General features: G+C 44.4%; 1 protein-coding gene across 4 annotated transcripts in view; it reads right to left on the reverse strand.

Moving 5' to 3' along the window:
* ZBTB16 (zinc finger and BTB domain containing 16) overlaps positions 1-23,436 on the reverse strand; it is a 175,727-nt gene that overhangs the window by 13,065 nt on the left and 139,226 nt on the right. For all 4 annotated transcript variants that reach the window (XM_073320756.2, XM_073320753.2, XM_073320755.2 and 1 more), the window contains one exon: positions 3,024-3,194. In XM_073320756.2, coding sequence (XP_073176857.1) covers positions 3,024-3,194 — 171 coding nt within the window. The remainder of the gene's footprint in view (positions 1-3,023; positions 3,195-23,436) is intronic.

The raw sequence follows: 23,436 nt of genomic DNA on the forward strand, positions 1-23,436 counted from the left end.
TTACACCTTGGGGAATGCTGTGCTGTTTAAAGAGACTGAACACCATGTCCTAGACAGTTTTTCCACAAGGGGACAACAGCCACGGTCAGCAGGTGTCATCTTTAATGTGTTGTCAAGAGTCTGGTGCAAACGACCTGATGTATATATGCGGCTAGAAGGGGTGAGAAGCTTCTGCAGCAGACTTTACAGTTGGGAAAAGTAGCAGTAATCAAATCTCAGGTGAACTCTTAACCACAGCTATGGTTACTAATGGGAGTGGAGGGGCAGTTTAGAGGCACCTATGCTAAATTAAGATGAGAAGGATAACAGAATTACAGCAGCCATCACCCTAGCCCTTCTCATCCACGGGCCTCAAAGCAATGTATGTGAGTTAATCCTCACACTCCGCCTCCCTTAAATTAAGGTTGATAAACAGGGCTGGATTAAGGCACAGGCATGAGAGGCCAATGCCAGGGGCCACGGGCTCTGGGAACCAGGCTATTCCTGTTGAGTACAGCAGGCCCAGCCCACACAACCAAGCAGCTAGCCCTGTACTTGCCCAACAGCCAGAGTGTGTCATCCTGGAAAAGGCTAAGGACTAAAGAGGAAACAGAACAATATCCCTCAAATTGCCTATACACAGAAGAACTTCCGTGGAAGACCCTATATGTTTGGGCCAAAGGTTTTCCAGAGCGATTAGTGATTTTGGATGCCCGACTGGACACACCATAAAGAGGCCTGATTGTTAAAGGCCAGATGGCTCAACACGTTCTGAAAAACAGCCCCCTTTACAGCGTCTCAAGCTGGGAAGCCAAAGTCTCCAATGAGTTTTGAGAATCTCTGCCTTTTCACTCTACTTTGAAGGCTATGGATCCCCTTCCCAAAGAAAGGCCACTTTTCATTTGTAGAATTGTAGGCTTTAAAAATTACTTTCCTCAACATTACAAGTCTTATATCCAAGCAGTGAGTTTTCAAATTTAGGGTGCACATGTTGGGATTCAGGGGCCCAAACACCTGTTCTAGGTACTCAAGGGCCTTTAGGTCAGCTTATCTGGAACAGTGGATGCTCTGATGTAAGCACTCTGATTTGAAACTCCAACTTCCAAAGACCAGGGCTGCTGCTCACCTGTTTTATATCCCATTTTTACTAGCTGTAGGTAGAAGGATTTGCCCAGTGGAGTCTAGCAAGCTGCTTCAAGTGCCTTATAAAAGCAGAAGCAATGGCATTATCTTCTAGAGTTCGAACAGGCATCCGTTTCCCATGTTTGGGTCTCAAAGACTGTCTGAATCCACCACACGGCCCATCCAGGTCCGTGGTTTGACTGCCCCACTGCTCTTCCAAGCAAAACAGAACTTGCCTGGAACATTTCCCGGCGCAGTTTAAATACCACATCCACATAGCAGAGGTCACTATAATCCCATTAAGGCGGGGCACCAGGCCGATTATGTGCATCTAGTGCTTTAAGCCGATGAGGTACATTCACCCCCCTACTAATAAGGTCACATGCCACGTTACACAGGATAACAAACTTACTGCACGCCGCTTAAGAAACCCAGATGAGTTCTACTGAAGAGTGACGTTGCCTTTAATTTATATTTAAAGGAAATAAAAATAAAAACAAAAAAAAAAACCCCATGCCCTCCAACTGCTCCCACCACTTCTCTTTATCACTAAATCTCCACTAGGAATCCTTCATTCGAATTTCCTTTTCCTGGTCATGAGCCCAACCCATCAAGTCTTGGAAGGGTGGTATCCACTGCTATGAAAGACAGTACTTAATAGGGTGAGAGCCATACCCCACGCTTGGTGTATCCAGCCAGAATTGTTTTGCTGGTGTCTCTCCTCCCCCAGCTTGTTTGTTGCATCCTCTCCAGCCGTGCAAGTAGGCCGGTATGCTCTGGTACGCCTTACCAGCGTGCTGTAGCCGGTGTGGGGTACCAGAAAGACACTGCAGCAGCCCCGCCGGAGGAGAGGGCTGTGGGGCGGGGCTGTGGGTTCTGCTCCTTTCCTTGCTGGGAGAGGCAGCAGCGGGGAAAGGAGCAGAACGCTGTCAGCTCCGGCAGCTGTACCACCCCCCCAGCCCTATCTCCTGTGGAGCAGGATGACGACAGAGCCTCCCCCCAGCCCCGGGTAACATGGGATGGATGTTGGGAGGGAACAGGGAGAACACGGGCTGGGGCGGTGAAGAGTCACGTGGGGAGGTCACGTGCCCCTTTAGCTGGTGCCCCGCCCACTGGATTTTACTTGCACCACTGGCTGTAACCTACAGTATGTCCAGGCTACAGTGGTTCAGCGATGGTGCTGTGACCGTACCACTATAGCGTAGATGCACACTAGGTTGACAGGAGGGGTTTTTCCATGGGTGCAATTAATCCATCGCTCAGAGGCGGTAGCTAGGTTGACAGAAGAATGTAACTTTGTAACTTCCCTTGCCCTAGCTGCATCTACATTGGGAGTTAGCTCAACTAACTATGTCAAAGAGAATGCAACATTTTTCACAGCCCTGAGTAACACAGCTGGGTCAATCTAACCCGGTCCATAGCTCTTTGGGGCAGGGATTGTTGTTTAACAAGAGTTTGCACAGTGTCTAGCACGACAGGATCCTAATTCCTAACTGAGATCCTCAGGCACCATCATATAATGACGACTGCCCAGCCATTACACTAATTTACCTAAGGGAGGAAACGGGGAAAGTTGATGCTAAAGAGCAGCAAAAAAAAAAAAAAAAAAAAAATCCCTAATGGAGAGTTATTAGGCCCACCAAGGGAAGTGACAGAAGCCTCGCCGCTGGACACCCATAGGTTTACACTAGACAATGAACTGGGGATGCACTGTAGGGAACAATCCCGTAGCGTCAGAGGTGGTGCACTAGATGGGTCCTCCTGGGGCTGTTCCACAGATCCCTGTGCAACGGCTTGTGAACACAGGGCTCCCTGTCTTGAGGCCCAGGGCTCGCACTGAGGCCCGCTCCCTATCCCCTCGCAAGGGCAGGCAGCCACCTCCTGGAGCGTTCCAGTGGGATCTCGTCATCGCCACAGCGTACCTGTATGTGAGCGTAGGTGCCGCTTGAGGGCGGTATGGCTGGGGAAGGTGCGGTTGCACTCGCTGCAGATGTAGCTACGCACTCCCGCGTGCACTTCCATGTGCTGCTGCAGGGCAGTCTGCGTCTGGAATCGCTTCCCGCACAGCAGGCAGAAGACGGCCATGTCAGTACCTGGGGAGAAAGGCAGAAATTCTCATCAGCAACCTTTGCCGCAGATTCCTCTGGCATGCTGCCGCTTCTGCGGACAGGATGCTGGGCTAGAGGGCCACTGCTCTGAAGCATTTTGGCCATTCTTTCTTACTTGCGATTGCCCTGTCCAGGCAACATGCGCTCCAACGCAGCACCATTCAACCCAAGGAAACTGTCATAGGAAGGGACAGACCTGAGCAAGCTACTGAAACAGACTAGTGAGAGAGCATCAACTCAAAAGCACTTCGGCACAACCAAAGAGGATGGCACGGATTGCGTCAGGTCAATGCTACTTGAAGCGCTTGCCAGTCATATTGCACATTAGCTCGTTACCCCTAGACGGCCAAAGCCAGCTCTGTTTATTTCCCTGTAATAACTCTCCCATTCTGAAAGAGCAGATGAAACGGCTTGGGTGGATTAACAGAAAACTGGGGTGTCGGTTTAGTACTCTCAAATGGAAACCATTGCATACCCATTCCCCATAGCTACCCAATCCCCAATAAAAATGTAGAGGTTAAAGGTCAATTTGAAACTCTATTTTTATTTCCCCGACACATACTCAGTGGAAACTTGACATCTACAGTTGTACCGGGCACTGGAAACTTGTAACACATGGTAAAGCAAATGGCAAGAGTTTTCCTTTGTTGGGTTGCAGAATAATACATGGCAACATTTCCATTCTATTTCTTGAGCAGTATGGCCAAAAACAAAGGGAGAGACTCCAATCCCTTCATATCTGAGCAGATACCAAACTGCACAGCTACACAGCGTGGCAACTATAAGATAGCTATAATGCAGTATCAAGAATGTATTATCACAGTACCCATACCTGATTAAACTGGCTGAGAAGCAAATTAAAAAATAAAGGTTATGAATGTATATATGATGGCTTTCAAATTGAATCAGTTTAAATTGGAAGAAAATAACTTTGTAACGTGCATCTAGAATATGGAGCACAAGAAGTAATTGGGGGGGGGGGATAAAAAGCACTTAACTTGGGGAGGGATAGCTCAGTGGTTTGAGCATTGGCCTGCTAAACCCAGGGTTGTGAGTTCAATCCTTGAGGGAGCCATTTAGGGATCTGGGGCAAAAAAAAATTGGCAATTGGTCCTGCTTTGAGCAAGGGGTTGGACTAGATGACCTCCTGAGGTCCCTTCCAACCCTGATATTCTATGAGTCTATGATTCTGAAAGCACCTCATTGGTGATCATGGACCAAGACAGAAAAGTGCTTTTGGTTCATCTTTATCTGACACTAATAATAAAATCTTTACATGAAGATAAAATCCTTCATCCTAAAGAATTCGACAAGACCTTCACATGCTACAAAGGAATAAGTAGCCTGATGAAATGCAGCTATCTGTAAGGCAGCTGGGGAGGGGAAATGTTGGCCAAATCAGGACACCATGGCAAGCTCGGATTCTGACAAAGAATGGCATGAGCTCTTTAGTGTCCAGGCAGAACTGTTCTGAGGGTCTCCTCTGGAAGAGTCATTAGCGGAACATAGATTCTTTCCTCCTGACCTGATGTAACAAGTCTTGAAATGGTCACCAGAAACCTTTTATGGAAATATATCCTCTGGATGATAAATGTAAATAGTGCTGTATATAGCACTTTTTTACATTGCAAAGTGATTTTCACAGGGTGGGCCAGTGTAAGTGTCCTCATTTTATAGATGGAGGAGAGAGGGCAAATGACTTGCCCTTGGTCACACAGCAGCAGCAGAGTCAGAAGTAGAACCCAGGACTCCTGTTCCATCCACTGGACCACACATCATGTAGAACAAACACAGGCTTGGGGAATGGTGCAACTAGCTCAGGTGTTTTATGGTGCACCGGATACAGCTAGAAAGACTTCCATCTAAAGCCCAGCCCTGTAACTACAGGCTCGGCAATATCCCTACTCAGATGCCTCCTTTCCCCCTAACTACAAAGTAGCTATTTTTAATAGTTTTCTGCATTCCCTCTCGGACGACAATCATGCTTTGAACACCAGGCCTATACACCTCAGAGATCTAAGCAGGAACTTCTCTCGAGACACTGAGTATCTCTGTCCCCTTAAACCCTGATGTAAGTGGGACCTAGAGACATTGCAAATGGGAGTAGCTCAGAATTCTGCCCTAGAAACTAGAGGGTTGAATGTAATAGAATAACATCTCCATTATTACTTGGGATGCTTAAGAGAAATACAAACAGAAACTAAATCCTATGAACCACACACGATTATAAAGTTGGCTGCACCAACAGAAGAAACCCCCCCCAGATATTTACACACCACCAGTAAAAATATAAGACTTTTGTGTTATTAAACAATTCTTTTCATTTATGCATAGCTGATTGTTCAGAACCTAAGAGTCAGTGCAAATTGTATTATGCTGGGAGATTAAGCCAATAAATGCTACCTTTTTGGAGACACATTAAAATGTGGGGACTATGGAAATAAAATTATCTAGAAAATTGTATTAGCAATTCATTAGCAGCAGCAAGATGTGCAAGGTAACCACTGAATGTGCATTGCCCTTAAAAAATAAAAAAGCAAATTTTCCGTATTGTATGTGCCAGAAATTAACTCTGCAGGAATATTGTTGCAAGGCAAGTAGCGCCAGGCAAGCCTTCTCGGGCAAAAAAGCCACCACTGCTGCCTGTTAAAAAGTTAACTTGCAGGGCGGGTCAATATACTAGAGCATGCCTGTGCCAAAGCAGCAAATCTGTTCCGACTGCTGGTACAGATGGCTGGGTAGAGGCAATCGAGATAGGAACAAAGCAGCAGGTTTCCATGCCAGGCATCAGACAGGGCTGGCTCTGCATGCTTAGAGGGAATGCTGGCAGGGGAGGTCCGAGAAAGCAGGATGTCTGAAAAGACAAAGCAGGATGCGCCACTGCAAGGACAGGAGCTGTTGTCCTTGACAGACTGCTCAGAGAGCAGCCCACCTGAGTGTGAAGGGTTGTCTGTGGGTGTCAAGAGTCAGGTCTCCAATCTCTCTGAGGAAACCACGGTAGGTAGTAACTAGAACTGCTGGCCTAGGAATGAGGGCAGCAGTGACTAACGCATTGTGAAACAGACACCGGACAGCCGTCCTGGTTTGTAACATTGGGATAATATTAATGATAAATCAGACTGCACCATGCATATTTCAGTACCTTTCACCTGTGGATCGCCAAGTACTTTGCTAATGTTAAATAGGCCACACCTCTGTGAGGGTGGCAGGAACACTTATTTTGCAAATGGGGAAACTTGAGACCCGGATGTTCCCATATGACGACAGTCAAGATGTGAGTAATTGGCCCATAAATAGCAAGTTCTGAATGCTAGTCCTTTTCTCTCATCTCTAGGGAACACTCCCCCTCCCAGAGCCAGGACCAGAATCTAGGAGCTCTGTCTCCTGTTCCTTGTTCTAACCAGACACTGCCATCAGTTAGTTATTTAAAAAAACCATCTGAAGTAAATGAAAACTTACCAGTTATATCACTGACAACAATATAGAATTTTATCAGTGGCCCCCGGCAAGAGAAGGAACGCACTGTACAGGTCTCTAAGCTTGACTTGAATGGCAGTGAAGGCAACAGAAATGCTAATTACTGGTGGAAAGTTGTGATTTCATTAAAGAGAAGTCATCCTGTGCTCACTTAAGGAAATTATGCTTAAATCTAATGGATTTTTAAAAATCAAACTACAGGATGACAGGCAGAAGGAACTGTAGGGACATAAATTTAGCTGTTAACATTTTGGTGCTTGTTTATCCTCAGTTTCCCCCTTGAGCACAAAGCAAATACATGGAATTAAAGGATGCCCAGGTTAAAGCTGTACTTTTTACCGTGCGTTGTACTATCAACTCCCTTGGTTGTACTCAGAAATTTCTGGGGTCTCCTACTAGTGGTTGATTTTCAGCACCCTGGGAGAAATCCTGGTCCCACTGAAGCTAATGACAAAGTTTCTATTGAAAATAATAGGGTCAGGATTTCATCCCTTATATTTAAATCTTAAGTATTTTTTGGTCTATAATTCTTGTTAGGTCATCTAGTGTCCCCCTTGGTTGCAAAAGCATTGTTCCCTAGAGTATATGTGATTACTTTCTTAACGCTTTTCCTATCATATTATGCAAGGAAACCTTAACCCAGAAATCCTTTGCTGTGGTGGGTTAAATTCAGGCAATTACTCCCCAACGTGAAATGTAATTTTGCACAGGGGAAGGTGCATGTGTGCACACTGCATTGCCAGGCCTCAGGACATGGGGACCTCTCTTTCTGGAACATGCCTCCTGCCTCTGATCTCCAGGGGGAAAAATATTGAAGGAAGGGAGTCCTACTTGTTATCCATTGAGCTTGTCACAATGCCCACCCCCTTCCTGTATCCCACTGCCACTGCTCCAAGAGAGACCTGGGACTCTTTAACAGTGCTTGCCTGTGCTCTGTGTAGCCTCAGATTCTCACCAGAGGAAGGCACTAAATTCACCCACAGAAAATACTTAAAATAAAAAAAAGAACGATGTTTAGTTTGAGGTGAAGCCAGGGGGCTGTCAAAAAGGCAGAGGAGATTTCACTGCACCCGGGTGACGTTCTGGATCATGAATCACAACAAAATCGCTATGTTTATACCTGTGCCGCTTCCATACAAATTAGATCTTGAAGGGAAGCAACAGACAGCGCGAGAGAGCTGAACACAGCTGGAGAAGATTTCAGGTGCAGCACCTTTTCCAACACAAGGCTCTTATTATCTTGAGCTATAAGCGTTTCCCTAATCAAAGGAGCAGAGGCTCTAAATATACAGTGTCTTTTTTGGTAACAGTACAGCAGTTAGCATGGGCATTAGAGAACCACAGAAGGTGTCGGCAGACCACTGAATAATCGTAAGATCGTGGCTACATGACTGACTTTCCAATCATAGCTGGTGTCCTATCCGAACTCTCTACCGTAGGGCTGGCTCTCCTATTTGTCAGCAAAATAGGTCCCCTCTGAGAGCCTGCATTCATGTTCATAGGATATAATCCTCATAAATAACGAGTCGTCACCGCATTCGTCAATAACAGTCACCATTTTCGTTCAAGGATGGGCTGGATATGATATACAGGTGCACGCTGACTCGCAGGGAGACAGGTTTCTGTCTGCATCTTAAGAGGATGTAAAAGCAGTCAAGGGAGGATTGTGGACATACAGTTCCCCTTCCTATCATCTATATGTGACAATATTGCCCTTAACTTCTGATTTAGCACCTTGATGAATTCTGTCCTTTCCCCCTTTTCAGCCACTCCAAATGAACTGCAGCAGGACATTGACACATTTCAGTGGTTTTCTGCCATGCATTAATACCAAATAGTCTCTCTCTAATGCACACTATACAAATTTGGTAAGCTCTCCATACCAACACTAAGTTCCTTTCTTAATGCAAGCTTGTTAGAGATGGCCTTTTCTTTCTAAGGTTAAAAGTCTTCAAAGAACCTTACAGCTGTATAATCTTTAATGTAAACTTGGGCAAGGAGAAGGTATGATATGCTCCCATATTCATTAGTCAGGAGACCAGTGAATTCTCAGGAAAAAGGCTCCCTCTATTATAGATGAAACTAAGTGCAAACAGAATGATTACATTTTAAAACTCTAAATGCAAATGAATATGCCAAACTTCCATCAGCACGTTCCAAGGAAGACAAGCTCACCACGGCTGCCTCCTGTATTTGTTCTGCAGCGAGCAGACAAGTGCATTTCATTATATAGCACCTCCAGCTACAGTAAACAAATTTGTCAGCTTGCTAGCTCATTAAGGTGTGTGCCCCGCTACATGTGGGATTTATTGGTACTTGTACAATAAAAGTAACATGAATAGATTTACTAATTTTGTCAATCACTTCAAGGGAGGAGGGGGGAAAAAACGTTCCAGAGAAAGGACTTTGGAAGCAGAGGCGAAAACAAACAAAAGCATGAATGAAACGTTCTTGGAACATTTGGACATTGTAAGTATTTTCAGCACAAAGGACTGATATGACAGTGTGCCTTTTTGGATCTCTGCCACAAGCTCAAGTTACAAGGTGGCACGTGTGTTTGTGTGTATTAAAGTCTCAGTTATTCTGCCTTTGACGGAGTGTATGCAAGGCAGGCAAAGGCTTCGTTTTGAATCCAATGAGGGAAGAATTTATGAAGCAAAGAATTAACACGCACAAAGCGACGCAACCGTTCTACCCCCCATCAGTAAGCAAAGGCCATCTCACCCTCTCTGTTGCTTTTTTCCCGGGGTAAGGGGGGGGGTTAGGGGGGGAATACCAATTGGGCTGCTGACAAAACTCTCCGAAGTGTCCAAAAAAACCAAAACAAAATGGGTCGTGCAAAGTAAATCCCGAGAGGTATGCAGCCTTCTGGTCTGTAACTTTCAAAATGACAGCAGGATCGGGTCAGAGGTCACTGGGTCTGAGGCCTTAAGTACCACAGCCAGCTGTGGAGTGGAGGCCCTGAGCCGGCAGGACGCCTGCCCATATAAATCTGCAATAAGCAGCACCCGCTGAGGGAGAGAACAATGGTCTCCAGCAGGGGTGGAAGGAAGGACAAAGCAGGCAGGCCAGTGCGCAGGCCCGTAACAAATCCTCGATGGCACCACAGGACCCTCATTTGTGAAACTAATTGGCCCCCGATTGAAAAATTGGACTAACTTCAACAACAAGAGTGTTAGAGATGAGCTGCCTTTTGGAAGCAAGGGGAAAAAAACCCACTCAGAACTGCGTACGCTCAAGGACGCACCCACAAAATCAGGGAGGTTGTTTACACCTAAAGGGTACATTGCTTCACAACACATGGCTTGTTAAAGGGGAAATGCACCCACATTCCAAGTGTACCTGATGTCCATCATTAAGCACGTGAATTAAAATTAATTTATATTCGGGGGAAAGGAGACCGACGCGCATGCAAACACACACACACGCGTGGCACCTGCAAGGCACAGAACTCCCAGCGTGCGGGACCGTGTGGACTGGATGATCAAAGGAGGTTCCTTACATGCTGGTGGAGGGATAACTTTCTGGAAAGAGACAGCGCCTGCAAAAGATAGTTTTAAACTACACCCCCTTCCACCTCTAAACTCCTCCACCCCTATTGCGAAGCTTAAAAGTTAACAGTAACTTCCCTGCTGCCTTTTAAGAATACTGAAGTTGGGGGAGGCATTCATGAAAACAGTGAAAGGAGACTATAAATTAGGAGCAGAGCAGCCTGAAAACAGAAGTAGGGAGAATTTTAAGTTAAGCATTAGGAAAGAAGAAATGTTTCTAACTAGGAGGTCATTTAGGCAATGGAATAGTTTGCAGAGAGAGGTCAAGGAGGCTCCTCATTGCTAGAGGTCTGAAGACACGGCTAGCTATGACACATCCAAAGGGTTTAAGTGCAGAAGACAATCCAGCACTAAAGCAGAGGGACACAAGAGAAGACCCAGGAGGTCCTGTCCAGACCTACTGAATATAATTCTAACAGGCAGGATGCAGGCCATGTCTAGAGCAGGGGGAAAAAAAACAACTTGTTTTCAGTCCTGAGGCAGAATTGAAACCCATTTTCAAATGGTTAAGGACAGTGCAATACACAAGGGGGCTTGTGTGGCTCTGCGGGGCACTTTCCGCTATCACTTGGCAAACATTTCTAAAATGAAGGGGTTTTTTTAATATGAAAGAAAGTTTGTTGAATGATCAGTAAATCAGGAGGATGTCTACGCAGGATTAGTGAATGAGGAGCTGGCAAAAATACAGCCTCCTGTAAATACATTGCTGCATCATCTCAAACCCACCTGACATTTGGATCAGCGTCTGAGCTTCAAGGCTTGGGCCATCTGATCTGATCATTTACTTATGGTGCAAAAGCCTTCACTTTAGGGGTGATCAGCATTATACTTCTGTATTACAGCAGGGCTGGAAGCCTCGGCAGAGATCAGGGCCCCACTGTGCTTGGAGCTGTACATACACATATTGAGAGAGAGTCCTTGCCCCAAGTAGTTTACAGCATACTCAACACATAAGACAAAGGGTGGGAGAAAGGAAGTGTTGTTATTCCCATTGTATAGGTGAGGCATGGAGAGGCAAACTCACTGCGCAAAGGCATGTCTCAGTCTGTGGAAGAGCAGAAATTGCACCCAGATCTCCAGAGTTCCAGTCTTCCTTCCTGGTTCCCCCTAATGAGCCTAGATACACCAAGCTCCACATTTCTTCCTTGGTATTATTTCCATAGCATCGGCAGTGCGCGAAGGGCTTTAGACAAGGCTGACGAGGCCTCTGATGCAAGGAATTTACAATCCACAGAGACAAAGGATGAGGGATGGGACAGAACAAAAGCAAGTGATGATGCAGTAATGGCTTACACATCTTCCAACCCAGGGTTCCTCCTGCACTTGGAATGATTTTTAGACTCTTTCATTCCCCTGCCCTCCCCGCCCCCTCCTCCCCACCCGCCATTCTCCCTGAGGACTTTGCCTGTTGGGTTGACAACAATTTGAAGGGAGAGAACCACATTTTACAGGCCTCATGAAATAAGTGGGTGGAGGCCTGATAGATTGGAGAAAGGGCCTCAGGCGTCGGGGTTATGTGGTAGAAGGAGCAGAGATCATAGTGACACAAAAGGGGCACAGCTAGTCGTGTGACTTCGATAGAAATAAATAGCTTCCTCTCCCTCCATCCCTGCCCATCACTGGCAGATGCTCAGGAGAGAGAGGGAGCGTGTATATGGATGAGTAGAGGCTAGTTGGCATCCCTCCAAGAAATAACAAGCTTTCTGTCAGTAAAGCTGTGCAGAGGTGACACAGGGTCTTGACCCAACTGATGGCAATTGCCAAGGGGATATGTCTAGACTTCCAAGCCACAGAGACTGCCAGCTCCAGTCCCCTCACCAGGCACCCAGCAAGGTGGCGTAACTTTATTCACGAGGCCGAGACCAATCTTAGCAATAAGCTGCCGTGCCCTTGTGAACAAGACATGAAGATGGCACACAGCGCTGGAACCCACCCAGCACTCCTACAGGTCACGGCCAGGGCCCAACTCCAGATACGGCCACATGTACCAGTGCTTGGCATTTGGGCCAAATTTCCAAGACAGCTCAGAGACCTAAATAAGGGCCAGATTTTCAGGAGTGCTCATCACTCAGCAGCTCCCACCTTGGCGCTTATGACCAGATTTCAGGAAGAGCTCAGGATGCAACGTGCTGCACTCTCTGGAAAAAAATCAAGCCACTTGCTTTGCTGCTTAACTGGGAGCTGAGCTCATTTGAAAATTTGGCCCTGATGACTGGAACATGTGGCCACAGACAGACAGTGAACTTGCTGAGCAGCACAAGAAACAAACCCCAAAAGGCTAAGGAGGGAGGAAAACAAATCACCGACAAACAGCCAAGTTATTTAAAAAGCACCTATGCCCATAAACTACACTGAAGTCTCTGACGGTCGCTGTTAGGAAGCTAGAGGACAACAGGAGTTAGGAACCAAAACGCAACTGATGCACCTAAGTTGCCAGTGCTAATATACACAAGATAAAGACTGGCTCAGCAGTACTCCCTCAAGGGTAAAACAAGGACCATTGAGGACTGAGCCAGTGCACGAGGACAGAGAATGCTGGAATTCCAAGCTGAATTTTATACTTCCTTTTCGGACCCCAGATGGACTGCTGGTGGTGTTCTCCCCGACCCCCTCGTCCAGGACGACTTCAAACGCAAATAAAACCAAAATCTCCAACAAAATGCGGTGCTATTGTTTCCAAGCCACTTAGACATTTGAACGCTCCAGCGTTGAAAGAAAAATCACTCCCAGATAAATAACCCACCACCACACAGACACATCCGAAAAAACGAGGGAGACGAATTTATTCATTTCACTGACATTAATGGTGCTTCTCTCCTTTTTTCCAGGAAGATGATTACAAATTAAGCAGCATTTAAATGCTTTTTACTGTCAACAATTAAAAAGAGAGAATATGGAACAGAAAGTATAGTGGCCATTCATTTCCACGGTAACGGTGCTATCAGAGAACACCAAGGGGCCTTTCCTGTACTGTACGCTGCACAATGGCAAAAAGTATACCATTAATTTTGTAGGACATTCAAAAGCAAATTAAAATATAAAAAGCTCTAGGCACAAAGATAGATACCAAGAGAGAGGGCAGAATAGGTCAAGCTTGTGGAATTAAAGTCTTAGCAACAGTAGAGATTTAAGCATAGCCCTATTACACTACATTCAATAGCCACCTTCTCTTTTTTTTTTCTGAGAGAGCGAGAGAGAGAGACTATGCGCTGTTTTCTCAAAGCTTGCAGTAGTAAACAATTAATACAGTGTGTGTAAGTGATGAAGACTTCAAAGACAAGCTATAGCCTGCCATTTAGATTAGATTTTGGATGCAACAAACTGTTTGGAAGAGAGAGGTATCCGATATGTGCAAGACTCTTAAATAACAGATGATTTGAAAGCTGATTTTTAACTGGATTGATACATATTAAAGGGAGGAAAAAACTTTAAACTAGTGGCTGTACGTGGAGAGATTTGTGAGGTGTAGGGTTAAAGCTATTCTTTACTCTCCCAAAAGCAGTATTTTTCACTTACCCATCACCAGAGATTTAAAGACAAACTAGGTATTTTTTAAATACACTTCAGAATATTTCTCCCTTTTCAGAATCCTGGTGAAGAACGTTCAATTTTTTACGAGGTTAGTGAAAACTAGTAATCTTCCCCACTCTCCCCCGGAGTCTGCAGAGAATGGAATAAAAATAAGATTTGTTTGGATACAAGCATACGGGAGGATGCAGGATTAAAAAAAAAAAAAAACAACAACAACAACAACCAGGAGACATGTACATTTCTGTACCGTAAAGTTTAATATGCAGGAGGTACGTCAAAGAAGTAAAAGAGACACGTCCCCTTTAAAAGGAAATATAATTTACAGTGTGCAGCCAGGCGGTCCATAGTTTCAATCTCGTTTACTATAGAGAAAACTCTGCTAGCTGTTCTCTATCCCACAAATCCGATTTAATCAGACAAGCCAGTCAGCGTGGCATGAAGTAAAAACGGATAATTAGTAAACAGAGAGCTACTTCAGTGCTTCATTGGCATTCGAGCCGGGCTAGTGTGTCGCATTTAAAATGCAGTCTGATGAAGTTTACAAAATCAAACCATTTGTTACTCCTATTGAAGAGGCTTCAGGCCACTTGCAATTAAATTGGAATTAGTGCTCAGAATGAGATACAGCAAATTCATACTAAAAAGGGATCTGACTTTGAGACATTTGACTTCAAGTCCCCCTCCACCCCGTACGTGTCTCTTTTTCCTCACCCCATCTATTGTAGCTCCCTTACCCCAATTCTGACCCTCCTTCTCCATTCGCCTGACATGGGGTTTTAAATTGATACGGGGAACACAGCTGATACCAACAGCACGGCCAGATGAAGCGTGTATCATTACCATGTCGGAATGGCTGGATCTGCCACAGTACTTCGGACCCTCATTGGGTTTTCCTAACTGCATGGTTTAAAGTGATCAAAATGGCCAACTTCAGCTATTCCAATTGCGAAAGGAATTGGATGGGAGAGGAGGGGTGGGAATAACCAATGGTTCTGAGCGTGTTATGGGAAGGGATATCATCTCTCTAGGATCTCTGCCAAGCTTCCATCAACACCACAGTTGCATTGCCATTCTCTCGTGCAATCCGGCTGACTCAGTACAACCCGTGACTATGCCTAGTGCTTCACCCAGCAGACCATGCAAGAAATGGGCACATGAGGGGAAGGGATGTGAAATTTACACACTTGCCTAAGAGCAGAGAAGTGAAATGGTGGCATGAACCCTACTGGGAAAAATGAGCATTTTATGGGTGGGGAGGCAGATTAGATTGGATTTTGAGGCTGCATGGAGTCTCCTTGCTGATCAGGTACCTATCTTTAGGGGGAGGGATGTAGGAAGAAAACGTTACTATGAACACAGCAAAGAATGTTGTCTCCCAGGCTGAGCCGAAGTCAGGAATAAACAAGGAGGTGCTCCCTACATTAGACCACTCTGAGATTAAGTATACCCTATAGCAAGAGAAAACCTGATGCCTGCTGAGCTGGCCCCTTGAAGAGCAGGGTAAACGTCTCTAGCTATACAATGTGTGGGTCTTTAATCATTGAACAGCTTTTATCTCCTTATCAAATATTCATTCTTACATTTTTAAATGGGTTTCACTCCATAGCCCTGGCACTACTGTAGGGGCCAGAGGACAGCACATGTATTCTCTCCCATTCCGCAGAAAAAACAAGGCTCAGCCTCTCTTTGAAGGGGCCTCCTTGCTTTCAGGTTCACAAACCCCAAATCGCCTTAACTTCCCTGGTCTCCCAAGCAGCAGGAAGCTCCCAAGTCTGCAGCGTGAAGGGTGCAAACAGCTCGGGGATATTGTGCTGTGCTTTGGATAGCCCGATGCAGTTTAGCCTTCCCAGGGCTTGAACTTCAATTAGAGCTATTAAGAGGACAGGCCCATTTTTAATTTATTCCACAGGGAATAGGGGGAAGCAAGAAGAGCCTAAAATGCAGAAGAATCATATTCAGCCCAGATATTCTCCAACTGCCATTGTTAATTTGCTGGGGTATTTCCCACCTTTATTTGTTCTGCGCTATAAGCTTAGGAGTCTGACTGCGCTTCTCACTCTCCCTGCAGCTTCTGATATTATCGCTCCCCCCAACCCAAGCCTGCTCCTGCCATACCCAGGTCCTGCAGCTGTAGTCATCATATTCTACTGCAAAGCCTCACAAGTTTCCTAGGGCAAATTACAGGCCATTTAACTCTGAATTGTCCTCTGCATGCAACTTCAAGTCTAAATTAATATTACTAGTTTTTATCTATACTAGTTGCCTAGTGTTTCCTTTTTTTTAATTATTATTATTATTAAACTGGCTGTTCATCTTTTTAATAACTCTGCCTGTCCCAAACTTCAGCAAATCACTATATAGCATCAGAGATCCTTAATCAGCAATTTACTAGGATGAAAAACCAGAAAGATTCTACGGTATCAACATTTAAAAACAAAGGACACTAAGCCCAATAATACACAGTAAGCATGAGTGGCACTGAAATCCATACAAAGTCATGGGTGGGACTGCTACTCAGCCACTAGACTGTATACCTTTAAACACTTCTTTGGCTGTACAACATGTTCTGAGGGTTCTACACAAAGAAAAGGAGATTCTGGCCTATGCTAGGGGCATACTGTTTGAACAGTGATATTTAAAAAAAGCTCAAAGCAGTTTGAGACAAAGTTACCAAGATGTTATGTACATGGCACTCACCAAAAAACCTCAAAGCATTTTACCCATCTTCTGTAAATATCATTTGCCCCATTTTACAGATGGGAAAACTGAGGCACAAAGAGGCAAGGTGACTTGCCCAAGGTCATACAGCAACTTTGTTGGTAGAATTTGGAATAGAAATCACAGCTCCTGCGTCCTAGTCCTGTGTTCTACCACCACACTATGCCACCTCTTGTACACAGAGGTTAACTTTTTCCTGCCACACTAATAACCTAAACATAGTTAAACTGATTAAATCATAACTACATATATATACACACACACATACACACACACCCTCCCCCCCCCCCGGGTCAGAAGCCTTGTACAACAAGTTTCAATCTTCATTCAGTTTGTATGTATAACAGAAATGCCAAATATGTACTCACTATCGTAGGCACAGAAGATAAAGGTTCCAATATAATCCTGATAAGAAAACAGACAAGATGCCTGGTTCTTGCAATGTTAGATTTCAGAACCTTTTAATTAATTTATTTTCATGTGGACTACTTCTTTATAGAAAGCATCTCATGGACAACTCCGCTACTATTTGCGATTGCACGACATCCCAGTGGTTGCTTACACAGAAAAGAGATATTAGGAAAGTAAATGCATTTTTAGCCGTCTTAATGCAATGCAACAGCTGGAAACAAGTAGCAAGAGCCAGCACCATGTGTTCAGCCAGATGTCCATGGACTACCAGTGGTCCACGGACTATAGTCTGGGAACCACTGAGCTACAAAATAGCCCTTGTTTCAAACTGAACCTGCAGCAGCTTATAGATGGTGAGAATTCTTATTGAGAGACAGATGTTTTGCTTGAGGAGTCTACATAACAGGTTTTCTTAGGTCTTAAAATGACCTAAGTTTAGGTTTCTCCTGGTCTTCTGCTACCATCCAAGCTTATCCTTGGTTCTTGCCCCAACCCCCATTTTTATGATCACTTTTCAATGTTGTAATAGTTGTGCTGCTTAGTAGGCTACTGGTAGTGAGCTTTTTATTTCTAGGTTGTCCGTGTGATGCTGGCCTACAATGGCCTGATCCAAAGCCTGCTGAAGTTAGGAGAAGTTTTTCCTGTTGACTTCAGTGGACACTAGACCAGGCCTACGTCATTACCATTTGACTGCATTCCAGTGTTCAAGATGAAACGATTTGCTGCGTTGCAGCCCAGTTGCTAAGGGGCAGATGATTGTAGACCATATTTAGGAAAGCACTTACACACGTCTTAAATCCCATCAGAATAAAGGGACTGAGCACTTGCTGAAGCGCTTTGCTGAATCAGGGCCTTAATCAGTGAAATCCATTCGCATTGGACGATGTCCCACTTGTTGGCAGTTTCAGAGGAAGGTGCCAAGGATGATCTGAGCACTGGAAACAACTCCCACTCCTAGAGGTTACCCTCCAAGAGATGCCTGAAGCAGCGGGGAGAGAGGTGTTTGTCTGCCGCCTATGCTCCGATTGGTCCAGGGAAAACATGTGGGTATTCAACCCCTCGATCTGCATCTTTCCCCAGCACGGAGTTAAAGCCATAAAAAAGGGCCTTGGCATTTTAAAAACATCATCGCAATGGTGCATTTTCTACCATGTTGCCATGACAGGAGAAATAAGTGTACATCCAACAAAGAGTAGCAATATAGCAAAAGATGGCAAAACCAGTCGTTGCCATGTGATGTATGTTTGTTGAAACACTACCTGGGCTGTCTAATGGGATGTTCATTCCCAGTCAGTGGCTCTTTAAAGTGGCTCCCGTGCATCATATGAAAGACTGTACTTTGCCCCAGAACTTTAGTAGATCTGCGTTGCTAAGGCTAAGAAGATTAACCTGATTTCAGTATCTGATTCTGTGAGCTATGATAAAGACAAGAACGACATCTATTAGTTGGCAACATCAAAGCGAGCCCGTATGGAACGTGAGAGAGAGACCTACGCTAATTGCAGTTTTTCTGAAAACCCTTTTATTAAAAAAAAGAAAAAGCGTGTCATCCCAGCACTCAGCAAACCCATCCTTCTAAAATTCTCCCTCTCATGTCACTCCCGTGCAACACTTTTGCATGAAACAATGACCCTATTGAGAGATGATTGCTGTTTTCCGTTAATACTGTAGCAGTGCTGGAATGCTAAAAACACATTCTTTAAAAAAAGATACTGTATTGGAAGGATTTTTCAAAGGCAACACAACAGCACTGTTATGGAGCTGCTGAAAAACACAGGATTGTGCTGCACATGGAGTAAGAGAACAACACAGAGCACCCAGACACACAAGAGGACTGATAAATACCTAGTTTGGTTGAGAGTCAGGAGCTCCTGAGTTCTAATCCTGACTCAGCCACTGACTTGCTGGGGGATCATAGACACACCACTTAGCCTTTCTGTCTCAGCTTCCCTACCCATAAAATGAGGATAAATGATACGTATCTATGACCTTGTGAGGATGTCTGCACAATGCTTTGAATATTATAAAGCATGACGTAAATGCTAAGTAGTAGTATGTGTTAACATTTGGACAAACCATCCAAGTGCATTTCTTGTCATGTCTTACTTTACTCCAGTCTAACAGATGCAGAATCGAACTATGGACTTCTAAAAGTAATTGTAATGCAATGTTGAGTTCTCAGTCACCTAGACTCCAAGGATTGCAAAATGCTTTACAAACAGTGAGTCCAGCCTTCCAACGCAATTGATTCTGTTGGGCACTATCACCATTCGCAGAATAGGAAACTGAAGCAGAGAGAGCTCAAAGTGACTGGATGAAGGCCAGAGTATGAGCGTGCAGCAGAGCCAGAGATGGAATCCACATTTCAATGGAGTGTGCCGGGACTAGAAAAAACATCCTTCAGTTTTCTCTTTGCAGACATATTTTGGTCTTGGTCATCAGTGAAAATGGAATTTTGCCCAGAGAAATGTATATATGTGACCAAGCAGGGACACATCTAATTTCCCCAGAGGGGGGAACCCAACCAAACAAAAAAATATGTTCAAGGAGATGGGAAACGAACACACAATAAACCACCAAAGATACACTTCCTTGTATGTTAGAATCACCATTCATCCAAAACCAGTTTCAAAGCCTGCCTCTGGATTCAAGGACTGAGCTTTCGTACTAATTAACATCTTTATAGAAGGGAAATTCTCTCAAGGGGGCATTTGCTTGATTATTATTATTTACTCAGAGATACCACAACTTTCCTCCTAAGTTTAACGGACTACAGAAAATTAATTCTTAAAAAGCAGCACAAGCCATCTCCTATTCAGCTGCTGATTTTCCTTCCTTTCGTGCCTGTGTAATGCTGTAGCTACTGGGGGAAGAGAGCCCTTCTCTGTAATGGAAAGTAGCTTCAAACAGTAACTGCCATGTTGCCTTGTCTTTTTTCACCCAAATTATGTGTAACTTCCCTACACAAATATTACGAGCAGAGATGGCTGGAAAACGGTCAAAATTTTGATAATGAAAAATGGGGAGGGGAGAATTCCTTTGATTTGATTTTTTTTTTTTTAGGGTGAAATTCTTTTTTCTCCTCCCACCCATGTTTTGACTAGTTCTTGGTAGAAGCAACCTCCACTAGAAACCAGCAAAGATGCCACTTGAGAGACTTGTATTCAAGAACGATATCAGGGTTCTTGTGTCTTTGGCTGGCCAGCACTGTGAATGCTGCAGCCATGGTGCTCTCCGGAGAGGCAGGAATGGGGGAAAAGGGAAATTTTGGTTGAATATTAGGATAGCTTCTCATCAGCGGAAGAAGAGAGTCTCCTTTCATAAGGCCAAGGTGGAAGCCTTCTCTCAATGACCTGGCATTGTCTGGAAGTAGGGAGACTAGATGCCATAATATTATGACTTGGCTGTAGTACTATGAGGCCCAGGAGGTTTCAGGCCCCCATTGTGCTGTACATGCACATAACAGAGTCTCTGATTTATTTTTAATCGGAATTTTCTGTTTCTACAACATGGAGTAAGGAGAGAGCAGGATAAGGAGACATCCAACTCTTCCTCTTTCCCCTCTCCATGGCTGCAGATCTGTGAAGCTATAACCAGATGCCCTCGCTGCAGACAAGGTACGGCCCCCACTTGAAGGCTGAAATGGGTGGGTCAGACAGAGATACAACCAGGATAAAACAGGACAGTTGGTAGACATGAGCACCTTAGAGTCTATGTGGGGGACAAAATCCATTCTCAAATCTCAAGGCTCTCAGCACAGAAAGTGGGGTGGGGGGCGGGGAATGATGTCTTTGTTAGAAGACTTTACAGCATATATTTTGGAATCTGAATGGCTATTATTCAAGGGTGGGTACTTGGTTATGTCATTATGTTATACTAGGCAAGCAGTTGAACAAACATTCTTGTACTGGAAGTTTGCTTATGCCTGAGCTGATTAATTCCAAGGACCATCTGGACATTGGGAACAATGTGGTCCCATATCTGAATGACCGGGCACATTAGTCACACCCTCTTCACTCGACCTCTCAGTCCCTAATCTTCACACTTTCTCTCATTCTCTTTTAGTGAGGCAAAATGACCGGATCCGTTTCTCACCTCTCCTTTGGTTGGCGAAGTTCACAGGAGACAAAAGGCCCTGAGCCTCAGTGCATGTTGGTGCAGTAGTCAAAAACGACAGGCTGCATAAAAATGACATATGTGGCTTCCCTCCCACCCTCCACCTCAAAGTCTGGCTTCAAGATTCCCAGCAAAATATTCCTTCTCACACAACCTGTGTATGGGGCCCAAGCAGCTGCTGTCCGTCCTTCCACCTTCTTATACTGCAGGGAAGCAACACCCACCCCAGAGGAGATATTTTACCCCTATTCTCAGTCGCACCACACTGCTGAACTTGGGTGTTAAAAAATGCCTTGCTTCCTTTATTACGTGGGGGGGGGTAGATGGGAGGGGGTGTCTTGTGTTGGTAATCACTGCTCTGCTTGCTTTTGAACAGGACAAATGGAGTCGCAAGTGCTTGCAAAAATAGCCAGATCCAAATAGGTGGCTGCATATAGTTTTATGGTTTCAAAAAACTTGATTGTCCCTTCCGGACAGAGCGTCTCCAATTTTAAATCCTTTGTTCATCTGACACGCATTAGAAAGTCACTACTGCAAGTAGCTCTGCGCCCCTCTGCTGCCCTTCATCATCATCATCATCATCATCAGTTTACTTCTATTTTATTACACTTTTCGGTAATTGCTCGGGGAAGAATTATTACAAGAGAGCGGGAGAAAAATCAAGTGACTATTAGCAGCGGTAGCTTTATTGCAACAGGCACAGAACTCATTCATTTCATGTTTTGCAGAATATAAAAGCACTGAAACATTTTAATTTTAAATTCTTATCATTGAATTTACTGCTTTTCTCTCACAATGATTTGTGTTGCTTTTTAATTTTTACAGTCTCTACAGAAGCCAGATGCTACCGCCTAGGGCCAAAATAATAAAAACCCACTGCAGTCATGAGTTACAGAACAAAAAAGAAACGCGCAGTTGACAGAAGTTAATATCTCAATTTAACAGTGCTGCTTTGCTAATGATCCTTTGATATGTGTTTATTTAGAAAGGTCTGATCTTGACCTTGAAGGCAAACTGAACCACAAAGTCTTTATGAGAAAAAGAAAAAGACTTTATTTATAGAATGGCTTTGTGTCAATCACTGAAGCAGCTAGATTCGAGGTTAAAAATCACTAAGGAGGGTACGGGTTCATACTGCAAGTGTTAATTTACGGATATAATTTTTGGGGAAAAAATTAAATTTCAAATAAGGACAGGGTGCATGTGTTTAGCAGCCTCGTGAGCTAGGCTAGGACACAAGATGTTAGTATAGAAATGAGCTGCAATTTCTATTTGCGAACGAAAACAGGGATTTGGTTCAAAAACGTTATTCCAGACAAGCATTAATCCGCGTCTGTTGTTACCACGTATAGCGCTGCCTGCTTTTGAAGACAATAGCTTGTAAAAGACGGCCCAAGGGATACAAATGTTACAGAGATGGATTTCAATGCCCAAAGCTGAAGGCTGTTACTACATAAGCATGGTCACTCTTCAAGCCCAAAGGGGTTGTTTGTAAGAACTCCTTCCACTCAATAGAAGAACCACTGCAGGTCAGACTTTGCCCTCAGAAATGCTTGTCGAGCAAACGCCAACTGCACTTGGAGCTGTACACACATGTCTAACAGCACAAAAGCATGCAAATCTTGTGTGCACACATGCACCTGCTGTATTGGCCATCTTGGGATTTTCTGAAAGCATGGGTTTCGGAGTAGCAGCCGTGTTAGTCTGTATTCGCAAAAAGAAAAGGAGGACTTGTGCCACCTTAGAGACTAACCAATTTATTTGAGCATGAGCTTTCGTGAGCTACAGCTCACTTCATAGGATGGTAGCTCACAAAAGCTTACGCTCAAATAAATTTGTTAGTCTCTAAGGTGCCACAAGTCCTCCTTTTCTTTTTTCTGAAAGCACAGTACATCTAGATAACCCACTGCTCTACCTTCTATGTAAGAACAAGAGTCTGCCCTCCAATCAACTTATTTGTTCTTCATGGTAATTGTACAGTCTCTAAGGTTTTTGTACTGGTGCCCATCGCTGTGTCTGGGCACCAGTTTGCAAGAGGTCTTCATTAATGGGAAATCATTTATACAGTGCCCAAAAAACCCACCCAAAATATGCCAGGCACTTAATGCCATGTTTATTGGTGATAATATCAAAGGATGCCTTTTGGAAGAGGATGCAGAGCTAAGAGGACTATGGTGGACTGAAAAACCATGTGGCTTCCTAGCATTGCAATAAAGGCTGGGAAACTGTTTTAAGGAGAGTGATCACTTTAGATAAGCTATTACCAGCAGGAGAGTGGGGTGGGGGGAGAGAAAACCTTTTGTAGTGGTAAACACCCATTTTTTCCATGGTCTGTGTGTATAAAAAGATCTTCTGTACTTTCCACAGTATGCATCCGATGAAGTGAGCTGTAGCTCACGAAAGCTTATGCTCAAATAAATTGG

The sequence above is a fragment of the Lepidochelys kempii genome, chromosome 22 (assembly GCF_965140285.1).
Source record: "Lepidochelys kempii isolate rLepKem1 chromosome 22, rLepKem1.hap1, whole genome shotgun sequence".
Lineage (NCBI taxonomy): Eukaryota > Metazoa > Chordata > Testudines > Cheloniidae > Lepidochelys > Lepidochelys kempii.